Source organism: Chelonia mydas, chromosome 23 (assembly GCF_015237465.2).
Source record: "Chelonia mydas isolate rCheMyd1 chromosome 23, rCheMyd1.pri.v2, whole genome shotgun sequence".
Classification (NCBI taxonomy): domain Eukaryota; kingdom Metazoa; phylum Chordata; order Testudines; family Cheloniidae; genus Chelonia; species Chelonia mydas.
In genome coordinates this window covers 8,287,392-8,307,507 of record NC_051263.2, presented here as the reverse complement: position 1 = coordinate 8,307,507, position 20,116 = coordinate 8,287,392, and the positions used below count along the sequence as shown (strand labels likewise).

General features: G+C 62.6%; 1 protein-coding gene across 2 annotated transcripts; it reads right to left on the bottom strand.

Annotated features, from left to right (window-relative positions):
* Positions 1 to 276: 276 nt before the first annotated feature.
* Positions 277 to 9,243, bottom strand: KLC3 (kinesin light chain 3). Of its 2 annotated transcripts, none has more exons than XM_037884442.2 (13): positions 8,818 to 9,243; positions 7,302 to 7,581; positions 6,586 to 6,813; positions 6,166 to 6,244; positions 3,758 to 3,983; positions 3,326 to 3,413; positions 2,730 to 2,831; positions 2,473 to 2,646; positions 2,058 to 2,157; positions 1,840 to 1,883; positions 1,514 to 1,641; positions 843 to 915; positions 277 to 725 (listed from the first exon to the last, which is right to left on the bottom strand). In XM_037884442.2, exons 1-13 carry the CDS (start codon positions 8,874 to 8,876, stop codon positions 654 to 656), a joined length of 1,653 nt encoding a protein of 550 aa, XP_037740370.1. In that variant the 5' UTR covers positions 8,877 to 9,243; the 3' UTR covers positions 277 to 653. The 2 variants fall into 2 exon arrangements, with proteins under 2 accessions (XP_037740370.1, XP_037740371.1); XM_037884443.2 differs by having other exon boundaries at positions 8,744 to 8,875.
* Positions 9,244 to 20,116: the final 10,873 nt, after the last annotated feature.

Here is a 20,116-nt window from a genome sequence, read left to right as displayed (position 1 = left end):
ACCCAGCCAGGGCAGCCGCCATTGCAGCTGGGTCAGAAGCACTGGGCTGGGTGCCCCCACTGCATCACGAGTCTGGGCATCTCCTGCTGCTCAGGGGTGGGGCCGGTATTCCCCCAGCCTGCAGGCCCTTAACTGGGGCGCTAGGACCCTGCTGCAGGCCCTGGGCTACACCTCTGGCCTGGGGGAGGGGGTTAACAGTGCCAGCCTGCTGCTTCTCAGAGGGGCCAGGGGAGCTTTTCCTCCTCCCAGGGTTGAGCCCTGACACAGACCCAGAGCCAGCAGTCAGCAAACACCTTTATTCAGGTTGTGCTTGTTCTGCTCTCACCTACCATGTCCTATAAATAGAATAAATAGCAAGCCCTGGCCCCTGCAATCTGGGGGCAGTTAAGGCAGCTGGAGCAGGGCCAGGCCGAGCCCAGTGGCTTCCTGAGAAAGAGCGGCCCAGCAGGGGGCAGGCTTTGGCTTGGTGGCTCCTAGTTGAGGGGGGCACATTCACTGTATCCAGTGAGGTCCAACGCAGGGGCTGGCTGGGCTGCAGCCAGCAGTGCCCCTTGCTCTGTGCACACTGCTCCCTGGAGGGTTAACGGGCAGGCTGCGGGGGGGCCAGGAGCAAGCAGAGCTGAGACTCCAGCTGGCCTGGTCATGCCAGTACCTCAGCCCGCACTGGAGAGAGAGCTGCTGGGGGAGAGGTTCTGGCTGCTGGCGCTCAGGTTCCTGCTGGGCACCTGCGGAGAAGGAATAAATGGGATCAGAGTTAAGGGGTCCTGGGCCAGGAACCCTGCTGCCGGGGTCCCAGCTGCACCTGGGTTGGCAGCTGCTGGGGCCCTGGGACTAGTTCTCACCGCTGGGGAAGCCGCTGGCACCTGTGGCCTCTCGCCCACATGCAGGACATTCAGGGAGCTGGCGCGTTTCATCCTGCAGGAGAGAGCGTGAGGTGAACACCCAGAGTTGCTGCATGCAGGTATCACACCCTCAGTGCCACGGCTCTTGCCCAGAGGCTGGTCAACACAGCGCAAGGGCTAGAGCCTTCGCAGCGGGGCACAGAATTAACACCTGGCAACAAGGTGCCAGCAAAACAGCCAAGCAAGCTGCTGGGAAATGAGCCCTGGCTGCTGAGGGTGAGCCCAGGCAGAACAGACCCAGGGTTGGACAGGTCACCCCCACGCTCCCAGGAAAGCATTTGCACTCTGCCAAGCCAGGGTCACCCGCTGGAATGGATTAGACATAGCTGGGGGAGGGGGGGGGAGCTCTGCTCCTAGCCCCCCCCCAGGTAGCACAAACGAGTGCAGTAACTAGTGATGGGCCAGGGCAGCCCTACAGAGCAGTGGGCTAGCAGGGGCAGCTGCCTTGGGCCAAGGAGCACTTCAGCTGCCAGGTGCAGCTGTGCCCCTGGGAACCAGGAATACTGTCCCTGGGAACCAGCGACTCCGGCAAGGACGTGGGGGCCTGGTGGAAGAGCGCTGGGCCCCTCGCTGGAGCTGGGGGGCTGTGGCTGGAGGGAGGAGCCCCTTACCCAGGGTTGGGGTCGATGGGCTGGACGCTCTCGCCTTTCAGCCGGGAGACAAGCTTCTCGCTGCCACGCCGGATGGACTCCCGCAGCTTGGAGAAGGAGCTGCTCCGGCGCACATGGCCCATGGCATCCTGGGGGAGACAGTGGTGCTGGGGTGTGCAGAGCTCCCAGCAGGGAGGGGCTGCAGCCCCCCTGGAACCCAGGCCAGCTCATCCCCATGCAAGCCCCGCTGTGGTGACTCCCTAGGCCTGGCCTCTGCACGCTCGGCTCTCCCACTGCAGCCCTCTCTGATCTCTCCCTCCCCACCCTGCACAGATCCTGGTGCTTACCTGGCTCAGGGGGTCTGCACTGCTCTGGCCTGCTGCGGGGTCACCTGGACGAGAGAGGTGATGAAGAGAAACGGCACTGAGACCCTGCCCCCAAAGCCCCCCTCCCCTGGCAATAAACCAGCCCCAGAGAAAGAGCCCCCCCGACCCCTCCTGCCCACACACAGCTCAGCCCTGTCGCTGGGCAGCCTCCCCCCCACAGAGGAGCCAAGCGGCCTTACCATGGCGGGCAGCTGCCAGCTCCTTGTCATGTGAGGTGAGGATCTCCTTGTACAGCTCCTCGGCCTGCTGGTACTTGCCCTGCTTCAGGTAGGAGGAGGCCTGGTGGGAAGGGGAGTGTTACCAGGGGCAGCCCTCATTCACCCAGCGCTGCTGCCAGCGGCCCCTGGTTCCTGGGCCGGATTCCTGTCCCCCCCCAAAGGCCAGGCCAGGGACCAGGGGGAGTTTAGCCTTTCCTGTGTAGTGCCACCCACACATGCTGCAATTGCAGAGAGTCAAATCCCCCAGCCCTGCAGCCAGCCACCAGGGAGCCCCCCAGAGCTGCACCCCAGACCCTCCCCCAGGAGCAATCGTGGGCCCTGCCCCCACACCTAGCAACCCTCCCCCAGGGGCAGTCATGGGCCCCTCCCCGCTCACCAGGTTGTTCTTGGTCTTGGCCACGTTGGGGTCGTGGGGCCCCAGCTGGCTCTGATAGATGCGCAGCGCCCGCTCGTAGTAGCGCTCCACCTCCTCGAACTTGCCCTGGTTCTGGCACAGCAGGGCCAGATTGTTGAGCTGCTTGGCCACGTCGGGGTGCGTGGTGCCCAGGACCTGCCCGGGACGGGAGGGAGAGTGTCAGGGACGGGGCCAGGCCAAGGGGCTGTGTGTGGCAGCGCCCGCCGGCGCGGCCTTACCTTCTCGCGGATCTCCAGCGCCCGCTTGCACAGCGGCTCCGCTTCCTTGTACTTGCCCCGCTTGCCGTACAGCACGGCCAGATTGTTCAGGGTGGCGGCCACCTGGGGGGGAGGGGGCAGCATTAGGGCGCAGGTGCACTGGCAAGGACACGCGTCTCCTTCCCACAGGGAGCATCCCCCCACAGACGCTCCACCCCCCCACTCCCAGCAGGGGGCGCCATGTGGGGAGCTCCCAGCTCCTCCAGCCTGGCCTCTCCCAGCAGGGGGCACTGTGGGGATGGGGCAGACACTGGGTGTGGGGGGGGGCGCTCCTGGTTATTCTAGCCCCCCCCCCCCCCCCCCGCGCAGTGGGGAATGGGGCAGGCTGATGGGGGGCTCTCCCGCTGCACGCTATGGGCAGTGGCTGGTGATGGACCCGTCTCCAGAGAAGGATTCAGGCCTGTGCCTGGAAACCCTGCTGGACCCAAGGGACCAAGAGGGATGGGACCCACTGGGATGGGAGAGGCCCCTCCCCCTTTCAAACAGCCTTTGGGGGACCCACTGTCCAAGGATATCTGAGCCAGGGAGCCCCCCCACCCCACCCCTCTGGCACTCACCGCCGGGTGCTCCACACCCAGGGCCTGCTCCCGGATGTCCAGCGCATCATTCAGCAGGTCCGTGGCCTCCTTGTACTTGTTCTGGTCCCTGCAGCAGGGCAGACAGCAGCGGTGTCACCCGGGAGCTTGGCCCACCCTCACCTCACCTGGACCCTCAGCCCCTGCCCAGAGACCCGCCAGGCCCAGGGCAGGGAGCCTGGAACCCCTCCCAGCCCGGGCCACACGCCGCTAGCCACGCGGGGCAAAGCCCCAGGCCTCGGCCAGCCTCTCTCTGCACCTGGCGCTGCCAGCGTCCGTCAGGGCTGGAGGCAGCTCTGCCACATGCCTGGCTGGGGGTCTCGGAGCCCCAGGGGGCTACACCATGCACCAGCCAGGAGCCCGTGGGGGAGGAGACCCACGGACAGGCGCCGCCCCGCCGGCCGCAGCCCTCACCTGTACACCAGCGCCAGGATGTTGAGCATGGTGGCCACGTCAGGGTGGCCGTGCCCAGAGCTCTTCTCCAGGTCCTCCAGCGCCTGCTTGCAGAGCGGCACGGCCACCTCGTAGCGCCCCTGCGAGGCGTACTGGATCACCAGATTGTGCAGCGTTCGCAGGCGGGCCGGGATCTCGTAGCCGCCCTGCTGTGCCACTTCCATGGCCGTGCTGGTCGGCTGCCTCCCTGCAGAGAGCCCCAGTGACGGGTGGCGCCCGCAAGCCCCCGGGCCCGGCCGCCCAGTTCAGGGACGACCCGCCAGGGCTGACCCAGGGCCAGCGCTATGCCCTGCGGGGGCCACCCCCGGGGCCTAGCGCAGCTGGGGGGACCTGGGCGAAGACCCTCACCCCCCTCACCAGGGTGCCCCCCCATCCTGACTCCATCCTCTCAGCTCTGCAATGAGCCTAGCCCCGGGGGCACTGAGCCCGGCCCTGAGCAGAGGCAAGAACCAGGCATTGGCCCACGAAGGGGGCTGCTGTGGGGGTCACCCTCACCCAGCTCCCCAACTGATGGGCCTGAGTCAGCAGAGGCCTCCACGCTCCAGGGCTCTCTTCTCCCCACCCTCACTGACCAACCTCACCGCCCGGGCCACCTCCTTCCCCGCACCGACCCACCTCTCCTCCCTGGGTCCCCTTCCCCTCCTACACCCCACCCACCTCTCCCCACCACCCTGACCCCCCTTCCCCTCCTACACTCCCCCACCAACCCCACTTCTCCCACCCTCACCAACTCTCCTCTCCCACCTGGGTCCCCTTCCCTTCCTACATCCCACCACCGACCCTCTTCTCCCCTGCCACCACCAACTCCACTTCTCCCACCCCCGGGCTCCCTTCCCCTGCCCTCCCCAATCCTCGTCTCCTCCCTGGGTCCCCTTCCCCTCCCGTACACCTATCCCCACACTCCTCTTGCCCCGGGGGCCCCTTTCTCCCTCCACCACCCTCTCACCCACAGGTCCCCTTCACCTACCCCACCCCGACACTGGCCCGCCTCTCATGCCTGGCTCACTGCCCCAGGGTCCTGGACTCAGCAACTGGAGCCGGGTGGATGCTCCAGTCGCAGGCTGGGCTGGGCTCCGGGGGCAGGGGCTCTGTAAAAGCCCATTGGGGGGTGGCAGTAAAAATGTTAACCCCCTTGGTGCCAGGAGGCAGCTGTCTCTAGGGGTGTGGGCAGGCGAGGGGCGTCATGGGGAACATGCAGAGGAGCCCTTCCGCCCCTGCCCAGGGGTCTGGCTGGCAGGGAGCCCCCAGGGTTTGAGGCAGATGTGGGGCTGCTCTGTGATGGGCAGCAGGGACAGCTGCAGGGCATCACCCCACAGATGGGCTGGCTCAGGTGCGGGGGGCGGGGCTGTAAGAAAACCAGCCGGAAGGTGGCCTGAGAGGAGTCACCCCACTGCAAACCGTAGGGGGCTGCTAAGAGCCGGTGGGCGGCTGGGGATGGCCTGGAGGGAATGGTTGGGTAGAGGGGACTCTCCGGGGCTGCTGGTCCAGGCGCCCGTCGGGTGTGTAGAGAAGCTGGGCCTGCCCAGGTTAGGATGGGGCAGCAGGGCACACAGGAGGCCGGGCAAGGTGGGGCAGGAGGACAGGAGTGCAGGGTGGGCGGGGGCGGGTGCACAGGAGGGCGGGCAGACAGGCAGAACGGGGCAGGACAGGCAGAGCGGGTGCACAGGAGGGCGGGCAGGTGCATGGCTAGGCCAGGCAGGTGGGCAGCAGGACAGGTAGGGCAGACAGGTAGGTGGCTAGGCTAAGCAAGTGGGCAATGTGGGGCAGGAGGATAGGCGGGGTGGATGCACAGGAGGGTGGTCAGACAGGCAGGCAGCACCAGGCGGGAGGACAGGCGGGGTGGGTGCAAAGGAGAGTGGGCAGACAGGTGGGCAGGGCAGGATGAGGGGCAGGGCGGGTGCACAGGAGGGTGGGCAGAGAGGCAGCGCAGGGCAGCAGGACAAGTGGGGCGGGAGCACAGGAGGGTGGGCAGACAGGTGGGCAGTGCGGGGCAGGAGGACAGGTGGGGCGGGAGCACAGGCGGGTGGGCAGACAGGTGGGCAGTGTGGGGCAGGAGGACAGGCAGGGCGGGAGCACAGGCGGGTGGGCAGAGAGGCAGCGCAGGGCAGGCAGGTTCAAACCTTCTCTCGGTGCTTTGTTCCCGCAGTTACCATTAAATCTTGCTGCTGGGGCAGGCGGCCGGGTCGCTGCCTTTCCCCCCCCGCCTTCCATGGCAGAACCGAGGGGCTGAGCCCGTTGGACCCACTGGCTCAGGGCCTGGGCGGACAGCAGGGAGCCTGGGGTGCACTCAGAGAGCTGAGGGGCAGCGAGCCAGCCCCGAACCTACAGCCCACAGCCCGCTCCCCAGGCAGGAGCCCCCTGGCACGTACCCTGTCGCTGCTCATCCTCGTCGCTGGCAAACAGGGAGGCCAGGCTATCCTTCCGCGGACGGGCCTTGTCCTTTTCCAGCTGAGGGTACAGGGGGAAGGCAGCTGGGGCCAAGCATTCCCACCCCACAGCCCAGCACCTGGGCTCCCCCACCGCATCCCCTGATCACCCCCCACCCCAGACTCCTCCCTGCCCGAGGCTTCAGCCAGCGAAGTGGAGGCTGAGGAGGGGAGCCGGGCCTGTGCAGCCGGGGAGGGGGTCCGGGCCCCACCTGCTCCTCTCCCTCCCCTCCCCCTTGCCAACCAGGGGGGTCCGGGCCCCACCTGCTCCTCTCCATTCTCCCCCCACCAGCTAGGGGGGTCCGGGCCCCACCTGCTCCTCTCCCTCCCCTCTGCCCCACAACCAGGGGGTCCAGGCTGCACCTGCTCTTCCTTGGTGTCATACTGCTTCAGCTGGTTCATGAACTCCAGATGTTTCTTCTCCTCCTCCAGCTGCGCCACCATCTCCTCGCTCTGCTGCAGCCGCAGTTGGGTCCCCGCCAGCTCCTCCCGCAGCCACAGGTTCTCCTGGCAGAGCCTCTTCACCTGCGCCCGCAGCTTCTGCTTCTCGGCCTCCAGCGCCCCGATGTGGGACGACAGCGCGATCATCATCTGGCCAGGGCAGGGCAGGGCACGGCTCAGCAGGGAAACCCCCCTGCCTGCCACGCTGGCCACCCCCCAGGAGAGGGTGGGATGGCCGGGAGCTCCCCACAGCCCACCTCCTGCCCCACAGCCCAGAGCGCCCGCGGCTGGGAGAGAATGGGATGGCTGGGAGCTCCCCCCATAGCCAGCGCCTCTACCCCGCTCTCCACAGCGCCCCCTACTAGGAGAAGCCGGGACTGGGATAGCCAGGAGTTCCCCACAGCCACCACTCCCCCCCCCCACAGCGCCCCCTACTGGGAGAAGCCGGGACTGGGATAGCTGGGAGCTCCCCATACAGCCACCGCTCTGCTCCACCCTCACAGCACCCTCTGCTGGGAGAGGCCGGGCCTGGAGTAGCTGAGAGCTCCCCCCACAGCCAGTGCTCCTGTTGCCAGATGCCCTTCCCTTGTTCGCAGCCCCTCTGCCGCACAGGGGCACTGGCCCAGCACAGCCGGTACCTTTGCCTCGCCAAGCCCCAGCTCAATCCCCTCCAGGGACTTGCGGACGAGGTCGTACTTCTCCTCCAGGAGCTGCAGGGCCCGGCTGCCCGGGGGCTCCTCCTGCCCATGGCCCTGGATCAGGGCCTCCTGCAGCTGCTGCGAGATGCCCCTGTTTTCGCTCCGCAGCGCCTCCAGCCCCTTCACCACCTGCCGCGTGCCAGCGATGATGTCATCTGCCGTCATCCTCCCCGGCTGGCCCTCGCCGACCGCCACCATCAGGGACATGGCGCAGCTGAGCCTGCAGGGAGAGGGCGCCCTGAGCGCTGGCATCCTCCGCCCCTGGCCAAGGCGCTCCTGAGCCCCTCAGCCCTGGAGCCGGCAGCCCTGCCGGACGGATGACCTGCCCAAAGCGGGGTGTCCATGGCCAGGACAGGCAGTGAGCCCTCGTCCTTCCAAGCGTGGGACCTGGGGCGGGCGGGGGGGTTCGGAGGGACAGGCACCTCCAGGGTGACCCACGTCTCCAGGGAGGCGACACGGGGGGGGGGGGCGGGGGGCTGACACAGTGGCACCGGGGGCAGCATGGAAGGCCAGACAGGGGAGCATATGGGAGGAGTCCAAGCTGCAGACACATTCCTGACTCTCAGCCCCGGCTTGTGCCCACGGGGACCACGACTCGCCGCCCCCGATGCCCAAAGGCTTGGGGTGACTCGGGGCCCGCCCAAGCAGGGCGGGGCCCAGAGCTGCGAAAGGGCCCCAGCTCGCTGGCAGCTGGGGGCGGGAGGGGTGCCCGTTGGGTGCCGCGTTCCTCCCCGCCCCAAGAACCAGTCCCACCGGCCTGACGCGGAGCGAGGGCGCCTGCACCGCCCGGCCCGGCCTGCGGCACGGCGGGCACGGGCAGGGCACACGCGTGAGCAGCACACCCCGCCCGGGCACGGGCACGAGGCGCCCCCCGCACTCCAGCCACAGCGCACACGCGCGGCACACGCCTGCCCAGCCACAGCCGGCACCTGCCCGTGTCACCCCCCCCGCACGGGGCACCCCCTGCACAGCTGAGTGCCAAGGCGGCAGGCACGGCGCCACCCCGCCGTGTGGCGTGCACCGCTGTATGGAAATACAACACGCACACGCGGCCCGTGCACACGGTGCACACCCAGGGTGCACACGCGGCCCGTGCACACGCACACGGTGCACACGCGGCCCGTGCACACGCACACACCCAGGGTGCACACGCGGCCCGTGCACACGCACACGCTGGCTGCGTGCCCGCCCCGCACGGCTGCCCGCTGTAAGCACGGACACGCGTGGCGCACACCCGGCTCCAGCCCCGTCCTGCGCTCGGGCCGCCGCGGGAGCTCCGACCTGCGCGGCCGGTTCCCGGAGCGGCCCCTGCCGCGCCCCGCCTCGGCGGGCGCGTCCCTGGAGCCCAGCGCCGCCGAGCCCCCAGCCCCGCCGGGACCCACCTGCCAGCCGGGCCGGAGCACCCGCCGCCTGCGCCGCGCCCGGAGCCGCTGCCCTGCCGCGGCTCATCGCTCACCTGCCGCTGCTATGGGCGGGGCCCACAATGCACCGGGCTCCACCCCCTCCCGGGGCCATCTTGGGCGGGGCGGCCCCCCCACGGCAGAGGGGAGCGGGGTCCCCTTCCCCGGCGCCGGGCCTGACCCCAGCGACGTCCCCCTTTGCACTCCCCGTGGTGATCTGGGGTCTGCCAGGAGCTGCTGTAAGTTAGAGCAGCCCCAGGGTGGCGCTGCCTTCTGCACCCCGCAGGCCCCCCTGGGCAGGGAATAGCCACAGCGCAGTGCGCCCCGGCCACGCCCCCGATCCGCCCCCCGTGGGCCCTGGGGGGCAGGGGATAGACACAGCGCAGTGCGCCCCGGCCACGCCCCCGATCCGCCCCCCGTGGGCCCTGGGGGAAAGGGAATAGCCACAGCGCAGTGCGCCCCGGCCACGCCCCCGATCCTCCCCCCGTGGGCCCTGGGGGAAAGGGAATAGCCACAGCGCAGTGTGCCCCAGCCATGCCCCCGATCCGCCCCCCATGGGCCCTGGGGGCAGGGAATAGCCACAGCGCAGTGTGCCCCAGCCATGCCCCCGATCCGCCCCTGTGTGCCCTGGGGGGCAGGGGATAGACACAGCGCAGTGTGCCCCGGCCACGCCCCCGATCCGCCCCCCGTGGGCCCTGGGGGACAGGGAATAGCCACAGCGCAGTGTGCCCCGGCCACGCCCACGATCCGCCCCCCGTGGGCCCTGGGGGACAGGGAATAGCCACAGCGCAGTGTGCCCCAGCCATGCCCCCGATCCGCCCCCCATGGGCCCTGGGGCCAGGGAATAGCCACAGCGCAGTGTGCCCCAGCCATGCCCCCGATCCGCCCCTGTGTGCCCTGGGGGGCAGGGAATAGCCACAGTGCAGTGCGCTCTGGCCACACGCCCCCCTGCCCCTTGTGGTGGGGCCTGGAAACAGGGCCTGTGTGCCAGTTCCACCCTGGCAGACGGGTCCCTGTCTTCTGCCCCATTCAAGGCCCCTTTACATTTGCAGAGGGGCGTAGACGGGCTCGAGTGTAACAGACCTGGACCCATGTACCCTAGTCGCTCTCCAGCCAGTCACCTTCTGGTGGGGCAGCTCATTCCGGACGTTCAGACTGTGCCCATCACTGGGGCCTCTGGCCATGGGACCTGCTGCTCCGGGACTCCCCTGAAGAGCAGAGGCTGCTTGGTGGCCTGGCTGAGAAGGGGACCTGCCCCGTTCGCTCAGTGTCCTCAGTGCCACTGCCTGGTGTCCCGTGTCGCCTGTCCCGGGGCATAGGCGGACCCAGGAGAATCCGCCGGCCTCCCTGGCCTGTGAGGCGGAGACGGGAGCGACGCCTCGGCCAGCGGCAGCCAGCGGCACGCCCTCGCTCGAGGGGCAGGAGCGCTGGCTGCACCTGGGAAGATGACGTCAGACAGAGCTGCTGCCCTTGGACATGCATGGAAACTGCGGTCAGATCCCTGGCCAGCTCCGAGCAGTAGGATCCTGAGCTGAACTCACCTGGCCCCGAGCAGCCGTGAGACTTTGGGCAAACCCGCGTGCTGCAGACACCTCAAGTCAAGCAGACTCCAGGTCGGGGATCGTGGCAGGAGCAGGACCCAGGGGAAACCGCTCTGGGGCCGCAAATGGGGGATCCAGAACAGCTGCTGCTACCCCAGCGGCCCGCCCTCACCTCTCCTGGGGCTGCATGCCGCTGTGCTAGCATCGTGCAGCTGGAGGAGTCGTAGATACCAAAGGCAGACGGGACCACGGACAAGGACGAGCCTCCTGGGTCCTGTTGTTGTTGCTGTTTGTAGCAGGGCACCACCCAGGAGTCCCAGAAAGGATCTGGGCCCCATTGTGCTGGGTGCCGCCGGGGGCAGAGGGGGATCGAGCACCCACCGGCGGCACCCAGCACCAGAAGAAGTTGGCGCCGATGCATCCAGGCATCTGCCACAACAGTAGTAGATCATTGTCCAGCGACAGAAGCGACCCTTGGATCAATCAGAGAGCGATCCATTGACAACATACTGGAAGAAGCAAAGACTTCCGTCCAGAAGTTGACTCATGAAGGCACTTATATTGACTCCTGAAGTGAAGAGGACAAGAAGTGTTTATTAAGCCATCTGAAAAAGTACAACAGATTTGATTCTTACAGATCTACAAGAATCTGGGGGGGGAAGACTAGCTCAGTGGTTTGAGCATTGGCCCGCTAAACCCAGGGTTGTGAGTTCAATCCTTGAGGGGGCTATTTAGGGATCTGGGGCAAAAATTGGGGATTGATCCTGCTTTGAGCAGGGGGTTGGACTAGATACCTCTTGAGGTCCCTTCCAACCCTGATATTCTATGATTCTAACAGCGACTTCTGGATTCTACTCAACCACTAACTCGCTTCTACAGATCCCTGTCTTATAAAACACCGACACTTGAGTGGAGTGAGGCGCTGCCAGCAATGGGGCTGCCATGTGCTCAGGACAGAATAGAGAATTTGAACACAGTGGAATATCACACAGTGAACGACGTCTTCTTAACCTCTGAGGCTGGGACAAGAAGCGATGGGCTTAAATTGCAGCAAGGGCAGTTTAGGTTGGACTTTAGGAAAAACTTCCTAACTGTAGGGTGGTTAAACGCTGGAATAAATTGCGTGGGGAGGTTGTGGAATTTCATCATTGGGGATTTTTAAGAGCATGTTAGACAAACGCCTGTCAGGGACGGTCTGGATAATTCTTAGTCCTGCCATGAGTGCAGGGCACTGGACTAGGTGACCTCTCGAAGTCCCTTCCAGTCCTATGATTCTATGATTTGACTTCAACTTCTTCTTTATCATCACTAGTGTCTCGACCCGATCTTTGTGCTACGTTTCCTGGGATGAAAGAAGTAGGAATTCATCTCTTGCTACTCCCAGTCACAAGAGCTACAGCTGAGCGTTCTTCTTCCTCATCGAATAGACTGTTGTGTTCTCAAATGCGTTGCCTTCTTCCTGATCATGAGCATGTCATGAAGCACTGGAAGTACCAGACACCATAGGCACCGACTTCTAATTGCGCCGGTGGGTGCTCGGCCCACCTCTGCCCCTGGCCCTGCCCCACACAGGCTCTGAGCCCCCAAACCCCTCTGGGACCCAGCTGCAAGCTGTTTGTCTCGTGACCCAGGGACTCAGGCTAGTTCCTCCCTGTCTGCTCCAGCCTTAAGTTGTGTTCGCGTTGAACGGAGAACCAGCAAAGCATCAATGTCACCTGCAGGACTCCAGGTCCTGGGAGCTCCCACTCTGGCCTCGAGTTCCTGCACCCTGGCCTGAACACACCTAAGCTTGCCTGGGGTCCCAGCATGGCTTGACCAGGACGGAGGAGTGCGGATGTGACAGTGGGACTGACTCACCAAGAGTCGCTTTCTTCTGATACTGAACAAGGAGCTCTGGTAGCAGAAGGACCCCGTCGTCCCCAGAGCTGCTGTCTCTGCTGTGCCCCAGAGCTCCTGCCTGCCCCGTCTCCTCCTGCCTTCCTGGGTCCGGGCACTGTGGACTTTGTCATGGGCTCAGGGCCAGGGCTTCTCCTCGGCCACACACCCTTTAAACTGCCCCCTTTAGGACAGAGCTTTGCCCCCACGGCTCTGGAGCAGCTCGGGGGTAGGGGGCAGGGCTGCAAGCAAGTCCCTGGTGTGTGACTGTGCAACTTGCCTGCCTCACATGGAAGGCAGGGGCTGGGTGGTGAAGAGAGGAAAGAGACGGAAGTGCCAAGCCGTGGAGGTGGAGAGACAGAGGACTTGGCCTGATGCCTGGGGAGGGAGCAGGGCATGCGGTGCAGGCCATGGCATGAGCTTTCGCTGAGGGAGGGGCCCACGCCCTGTTCGGGGGGAGTTGCCTCTGCCACAGCTTGCTGCGCTGACATCATGCCAGGCCCAGTGCCAGGCTCGCCCAGTCCCAGGGCAGCAACCCCACCCAGTTCCCCGGAGAGCTGCCCTGTAAACCAGCCTGTCTTCTGCCCCGGCCTGATGTCAGCAGGGCCCTCCCAGAGGCTGTGCTCACACCCTGCGGGCTGGGGTGGATCGGGGACACTGGCCGCAGCTCCTGCTCCCTGGGCCAGGCTGGCTAAGCCCCCCCCCCCCTCAGTCTGCCAGCCTGAAACCCCCCCTCCCCCCACCCTATGCAGAGTGGTGCTGGCACTGGGGCAAATCTGGGCAGCAGGCAGCTTCCAGAGTGCCTGAGAGAGCGTGGTGGGGAGCCCCAGCTGGGGGAGCGGGGTGGGAGGGTGATGGGGCCTGGTGTGGTTGGGTTGGGGAGCCCAGCTGGGGCGGCGGGGGGGTTGTGACATTCCCCTGGTGTTTTCTGGACCCGGTAGTCTGCTAGGTCACTCCAATCCTTGACTCTGGGAGCCAGCCTGACCCTGCTCTGCTGTGAGAACCCCCACTCCTGGGCTCTTCACGCACAGCCCCTGGCATGAAAGCTGTTCCCAGCTACTTGCAACCAAATGACACTAGCCAATATCTCTGATCTCAGACACAGCCCTGGGAACCGCCGTCTTGCAGGGTCCAGTTATGCCCGCTGGACGCTGGAAGCTTATATAAGTTCATCCATTTAACAAAGAAATTGATACATACCAGGCCTGTTTTCCCAAGGGGCGTCTCTGACACACTTCAAACCAAACACACTGCTTCAGGTAGAATAAACACCTTTATTAACTACAAAGATAGATTTTAAGGGATTATAAGTCAAAGCATAACAAGTCAGAGTGGTTACCAAAATAAAATAAAATATAAGCACGCAGGCTAAACTCTCAACCCTATTAGACTGGGCAGCAACTAGATTAAGCAGTTTTTCTCACCCCACTGGATGTTGCAGTCCTTAGTGTACAGGTTTGTTCCTTAAACCTGGGCCAATCTCCTGGGTTGGAGTCTTGTCTTCTTCTCAGTGTCCTGGTTGCTTGTAGCATAGGTGGGGCAGGAGAAGGGCCAGTATGCGTCCACTCTGTCTGTTTTATACTCTCAGTCCGTGTGCTTGTCGAACACAAGTCCAGGCATGTCTCTGGATCTAGACTATTCTCAGTGGTAGAAGAGGACAGGACAAGGAGTAATGGTCTCAAGTTGCAGTGGGGGAGATTTAGGTTGGATATTAGGAAAAACTTTTTCACTAGGAGGGTGGTGAAACACTGGAATGGGTTACCTAGGGAGGTGGTGGAATCTCCTTCCTTAGAAGTTTTTAAGGTCAGGCTTGAGAAAGCCCTGGCTGGCATGATTTAGTTGGGGATTGGTCCTGCTTTGAGCAGGGGGTTGGACTAGATACCTCCTGAGGTCCCTTCCAACCCTGATATTCTATGATTCTATGACTCTATGATCTTTCACAGCTGCCCCAGTGCACAGTGCCCTCATTTTCCCCAGCTGACGAGCCGTCTGGAAGCAGAGGCCAAGGGCAGCTGACGTGGCAACGTCTGCCTGAGTCTGCAGCCATCCCAACGCAGTGACGTGGGGCTGGGCTGGTGGCTCAGAGCTTGGCCCTCTCTGGGGGCTCCGGCTGAGATCCGAAGCTGACAGTTTAACTAGCATCAGTGTCAACTGTTTTCAGGGCCGATCCTTTTAACAGCAGCGCCTGGCTGCGGTGCTCCTCTCTGAGTCCCACCCCGCCCAGGCCCCCACCCCTCTGGCTGCCCTCCTGCCCGCTGCTCCAGGGCAGCCAGCGCTGAGAGCTGGGGCCCTGTGAAAAGGGATCCCACGGAGAATAGTCTGAATTTAGAGAGGGCTGAGAATATTGTTCAGTCCAGATCCCTCTTTGCTGGAATGAGGCTGCTGTCCTGTCCAGTGTGCTGCCATCCGAGTGCCACGACGCCCCCCGGGTCATGCTGCAGGGTGGATGTTACACGCAGGGCCCTGGGGAACAGAGTCTGAGACCTTTTTGGGGGACATGAGATGTCTGTAGAACACTGCCTCGTCGAGACTGGGAGTTTCTGCCTCCTAACTCGGGGACGGGGGGGCGTTCCATGGGGTTAAACGATAGGAACTTCAAAATCCAGTCAAAGGAAGTACGGTTTCACTCAACGTGTGATTAACCTGTGGAACTCCCTGCAACAGGATGTTGTTGAGACCAAGAAATTAGCAAAGTTTAAAATGGGATTGGACTGTTACACAGATCTCAAAACAGAGCTGTCACTGTCGTAATGAATAATTCAGATGTTGTGGCACCTGCTTCATGGCTTATGACAAGCTAACGCAGCGGTACGGCCGAGACTCAGTGCGGGGGCAGATTCTCCGCCATCTGGCACTGCAGGATTCACAAACAACATCTGGCCACTGTCAGAGCTGGGATCCCAGGCAAGATGGGCCTCCTCTCGGGTCTGATCTCACCTGGCAGGTCCTGCATCGTTACTGCAGGCACAGTGCCCTTGCCCCACCTCCAACTCCTCCCTGCTGGAAAGGGGGGTCGCATGCCCCCAGAATGCCCAGCTGGTGGGATTAACCCCAAGCCCAAACCTTTCCCAGCCTGCTGGGGCGGGTGCTTTGCTCTGTGCCCACCGGGCCAGCCACAACACCCGGCCTCAGCACGTCCCAATGTGCCTCTGCCCTTGGGGTTTGTGTTCCCCACATCCAGCCTTTCCCTTTGGGACACTAAGCCAGCACCTGCTCCTTGCAGTGTGTCTTGCTGAGCCTGAAATCCAAGTGCCCTGGACATGGCCCACAGGTTCCTTATGGAGGTAGCTCACCCACCCACCCAGTGTAGCCTGGCATGCTTAGCACTGCCCAGCATGGCCCAGTGCGGCCAACCTTCCCACTCAGCCCTGAGAAAAAAGTGAAAGGAACGGGCACATCAGCAGGGTCACCAGCCTCCCGGTCGCTGAGCCCACAGCCCACTGGTTATGCTGCTCTCCCCTCCCCAGGGCTGCCCCCGCTCCCAGACTTACCAGGCAGGTGATTCTGGTCCCGCGGCAGGAGCCCTCACCCCCGAGCTGCCCCTCTGCCCAGCAACCACCTCAATCCTGTCTCCCCAGGCAGGCATCATGTCTGCCCCACCCCAGCCTCCCTTCTGCTCCTCCATGCCTCCGCCTCACCCCCTCCACCCCCCCGCTGGTGCTCCAGCTGCTGGGCTCCCTCTGCTCCCTGCCCCATCCCCCTGCCAGGATGGCTTAAGGTCACTGAGGGGAGGGGGAGGGAGCGCTGCCTGGTTGCTTGCCCCAGGAGATGGGAAAGTGGGGAGGGCAGCCAAGTAGAGGCCCCCCCAGGCAGGGAAGCTGAAGCTTCTGGCATCAGGGCCTGTTGGGCTCCAGCCCTGGCCAATCCCATCACTGTGAGAACATGGAAGTGGCTGCATCAGATCCAAGAGCCGATCAGCAGCTTGATGAGCCAGCATGTCCACTGAGCCCTGCCATTCCCAAGCCACATCCCTGCACCTCAGGGACTGTCCCCTGTTCATTGATTGTCCCTCCTGGTGACCATGTGCCCTGTAGCGTAAGGGATGATCCCCTGTTCTTTGATTGTCCCTCAGGGTGACCATGCACCCTGTAGTGTAAGGGTGTGGCATGCTGTGCCTCAGAACAGTACCCTGGAACCCCCATATTCCCCCCGTCATACACTTATGCTATGTTGTGTATAAAGTCTGCCTTGTGAGGTAGCATTTTAAAAGTCTTGATCCGTTGACCATTAATATCCTGTTGAATTGTATGTGCTGTCATTGGATGGGAAGTTGTGAAGTTTTGCTCTGTGCGTGTTGCTGAAATTCGTTGTGAGGTTGGGAACACCCACAACCAGCCTGTCAGGTACAACAGTGGAGGAGCCAGGTGTGCTGATGGCCCATTAAAGGAACCCACTCTCCCAAGGACTATCCCAGGAACCATATACAATGGAGACTTCTCAGAGAGAGCACATAGACAATGGAGACTGTTTGATCCATGTCATAGCAAAGAGCTTTCCAGCAAGCTGGAATCAGCTATAAAAGAGGAGAAGTGACATCATCACTTGGCTTCTCTCCCCCAACAACTCAACACTTGGACTAGACCCCTCTGGAGGACAAAGACTGAATGGGGCAGGTGATCCCAGCTGGAAAGGAGAATCCCAGCCTGTGTATTCAGAAGTAAAGCCATCAGGTAAGACGCTGCTTGATTCAAATCCTGTCTCTTTTCTAGAACTCAGATTGCAATTTTACTTTTATTTTTTAGGTGACCAACTTTGATCTGTGCGCTGACTACTTACAATCTCTCTGCCTGTAGCTAATAAACCTGCTTTATGTTTTACCTAACACAGCACATTTGGCTTGAAGTGCTTGGAAAATCTGCTCATGTTGCAAGAGCGGGTGCACGTCCACTTTCCTTTGCAGAAGGGGCGGACTGGGTAATAAACGTACCCAGGCTTCTGACCAGGGCAGGAGGGTGCAGTTCTGGTGTCCTAGGCTGGGGAGCTGGGTGGGAATTGGCTGGACCCTTCCTAATGTCCGTTCGTGAGTGAACTGGGAAAAGCATTCATGTAACTCAGCTGGGCATGTCCCTGCCTGTGGATGGCAGGACCTGACAGAGGCTTGTGGCTTTAGATACAGCAGCACAGCGTGAGAGGGAGCCCAGGTCGGTAAGACAGAGGGCTGAGCAGTTCCCCAGTTCCAGGTTGCGCCCTGGGAACCTATCACAAAGGGGCTGCCCCTTGGGGTGACCGCACGCCCCCCGGTGAAGATGCAGAGATGTGTATTATGACGGTAACATACCATTTTAAGCATTCGGCTGAAGCGTGGGCTCATGGGCTGGTGGAAATGAGCACAACAGACTCATGCATGGGTGAGAAGAAGACATGAGGTACCAAGGGCCGTGGTGCTGACCTTAAATATCCCGCACAATGACACGTTCTCCCTCTCATTTCAGGGGGGCTTCCCTTGTTCCATCCCTGTCTGGCCACAGTGCAGGGTGGGATGGCCTGCCTTTAGCCTGAGTGATGGGGGTTGGTAGCCTCTCCCTGAGGGTCCAGGCACACCTGGGCTGGGCCCCTCCTTCTGCAGCCCTCCTTGGCTAAGCTCCAGGAACCCACCCAGCTAGTGGCTGAAGGGCCCTATTGGCTGTTATTGAGAGGGCGACGAGGTGCCGCTCCTTCCCGCACACCCAGGGTCTGATCTTCCTGGACAGGCTCATTCTCCAGCAACCTGTAACTCAGAAACCAGGGGATGGAATTGCTTCAGACTTGGCAGAAATATTCTCTGTCACCCTCAGGGGAAAGCTGCTCGCTTCCAGACCTAACCCCCGCCTCAGGCCAAAGCTGTCAGCTGCTAAAAGGGAGCTTTGTGAGGGAAAAGGGCTCTCACCTTAACATTAGAAATAAACAGCCCCTGAGCTGAGCACGGAGGAATGGGCCAGTGGGGATGGCACTGGCACTGACCACCACTTCCAGGGAGCTGGGTTCACTTCTTAGCTCACCCAGAGACCTCTGGGTAACCCTCTTTAGCTCTCCTCTGCCTCAGTTTCCCCATCATTCCAAATGAAGGTAGCGCTTTACTTTCTGCTGTGAACATAACAGACACTGATGATTGTGAGGTGCCCAGAGGCCATGGTGATGGAGCCTCCAGAGTTAAGATTGAGATGAGCTTGGTATTTAAAAGGTATTTTTTTCCCCAAATGCTCTAAAATCAATCTGTTGACTAAGATGGTCTTGAAAACTTCTGGCCCCCCTGGGGGTCTGGGGTGGGGGTAGTGGTGCAAACTTGGAATTGTTTGGCACAGAGGTTCCTGGCCCATGGACCTGGCACTTACAAGGGGTTTTCCCAGGATCCTGTTTAAAGGTAATCCAGGCATTGGGGCCGGGCTGGATGATACTGACTGGAGGCTGCGTTCTCTATTCATGGCTCTGGCTTTGGCACTTTTCCTCCCCAGGGTAGTTTGGAGGCCTCTCTGCGCTGAACCCCAGGGGCAAGCTGTGGGGAGACTGTTCTCCCCTGGGGACACCCAGTCTTCCCACCCTCACCGGTGTCAGGATGGCAGCTCCATGGAGCTTTGTCTGGGTTCAATGCAACCGTCTGACCCATTTCTGAAAGCCACCCCAGCGATCCCGGTGGCCGTGAGCTCTGCAGGGCGAGCGTGGAGTGCAGTGTGGGGTGCAGCATGGAGAATCCGGATGCTGGTGGGTCATAAGCCAGTGGGGAATTCCCCCTCTGCTGGCCTGGCGGGTGCCGTGCCATGCCCCAGCCTGCCCCTGTGCCAGGCCCTGCTGTTCCCATGCTGCTGGCTCGACTCGGCTGCTGCGGGCAGAGGCTCAGGGCCCATCAGGCTGCTGGTTCTGAAACGGGTCTGGGCTCCTGCACTGTGGGCTGGCTCCAGTCAGCTCTGGCAACATCAGCTCCCCCGCCACATCTGGGCGATACCGTGGGAGTGGGGCGGGTGTCCTAGCTCAGAGCCCCTCCCTGCACCCCCAGTGCCACCTGCATCCCCCCAGCCCAAGGAGCTGCTCATCCTGTTATTGTGCCCGCCCATCCTTTTGGAAGATCCTCGCCCGCTGTTCCCGCATCCCCCTGTCCCCCGGATACGCGCTTTCACTCACACTCACTCACACACACACACACACACACACACACGCAGGTCAGGACACATAGCTGGGTGCTTGAGATGTGTGTAGTTCCCCCACACGCCAGGAGATGGCGCTGTTTATCAGTGGGAGGGCACCTGCCAGGCAATAACGCAAAATTTCCTCTGTGTGTGCGTGTGTGTGTGTGTGTGCGACACTAATTAAGGCACTTCCTCACTGCTGCGTGAACATGCCATGCAAATTATTTAATGGGCTAGTTTGCATATTTGCACATAACCGTCAGCTTTGTTTTGTCAAAGCCCTGGTGTGGGGTTTTGTGCTGACGAAAGGGAGGGGGGAGGGACCTGGCGGGCAATGCCCCATGCCAGCACATCATGCACTACCCTGCCAGCCTGGCTCAGCCGATCTGCCCATAGGAGAACCAGGGCTTAGCCCCCCAGGACCAGGGAACCCTGCATGGGGCACAGCGCTGCTCCAGGACTGGGAGATCTGGGTAGGGGACCCCGGTGCCACCAGGCAGCGTCTCCCTCATAGGGGTGTCTGACAGTGCAGCGCCCCAATGCACAGGGCAGGCAGAGCCCAGCTCACTCCCATCCAAGAGGCTGTGGTGCCTGGTGCAGACAATGAATGTCACGTCCAGCTCAGCGCAGCTGTGGGGCCTTCCCTCCCCACTGCACATGGTCTAGGGGAGGCGGCCGCAGGGCCAGAGCAAAGGAGATGGAGGAGACTGAGAGAGGGAGAGACTCCCCCCATTTTCCCACATGCAACTCAGGGGGATCAGGGAGGACAGAGGAGGATTGGGGGGTTGTGACGAAGCAGTTTTCAATGGTTTGCATGCAGAGGGGGTGGGACTCAGTTT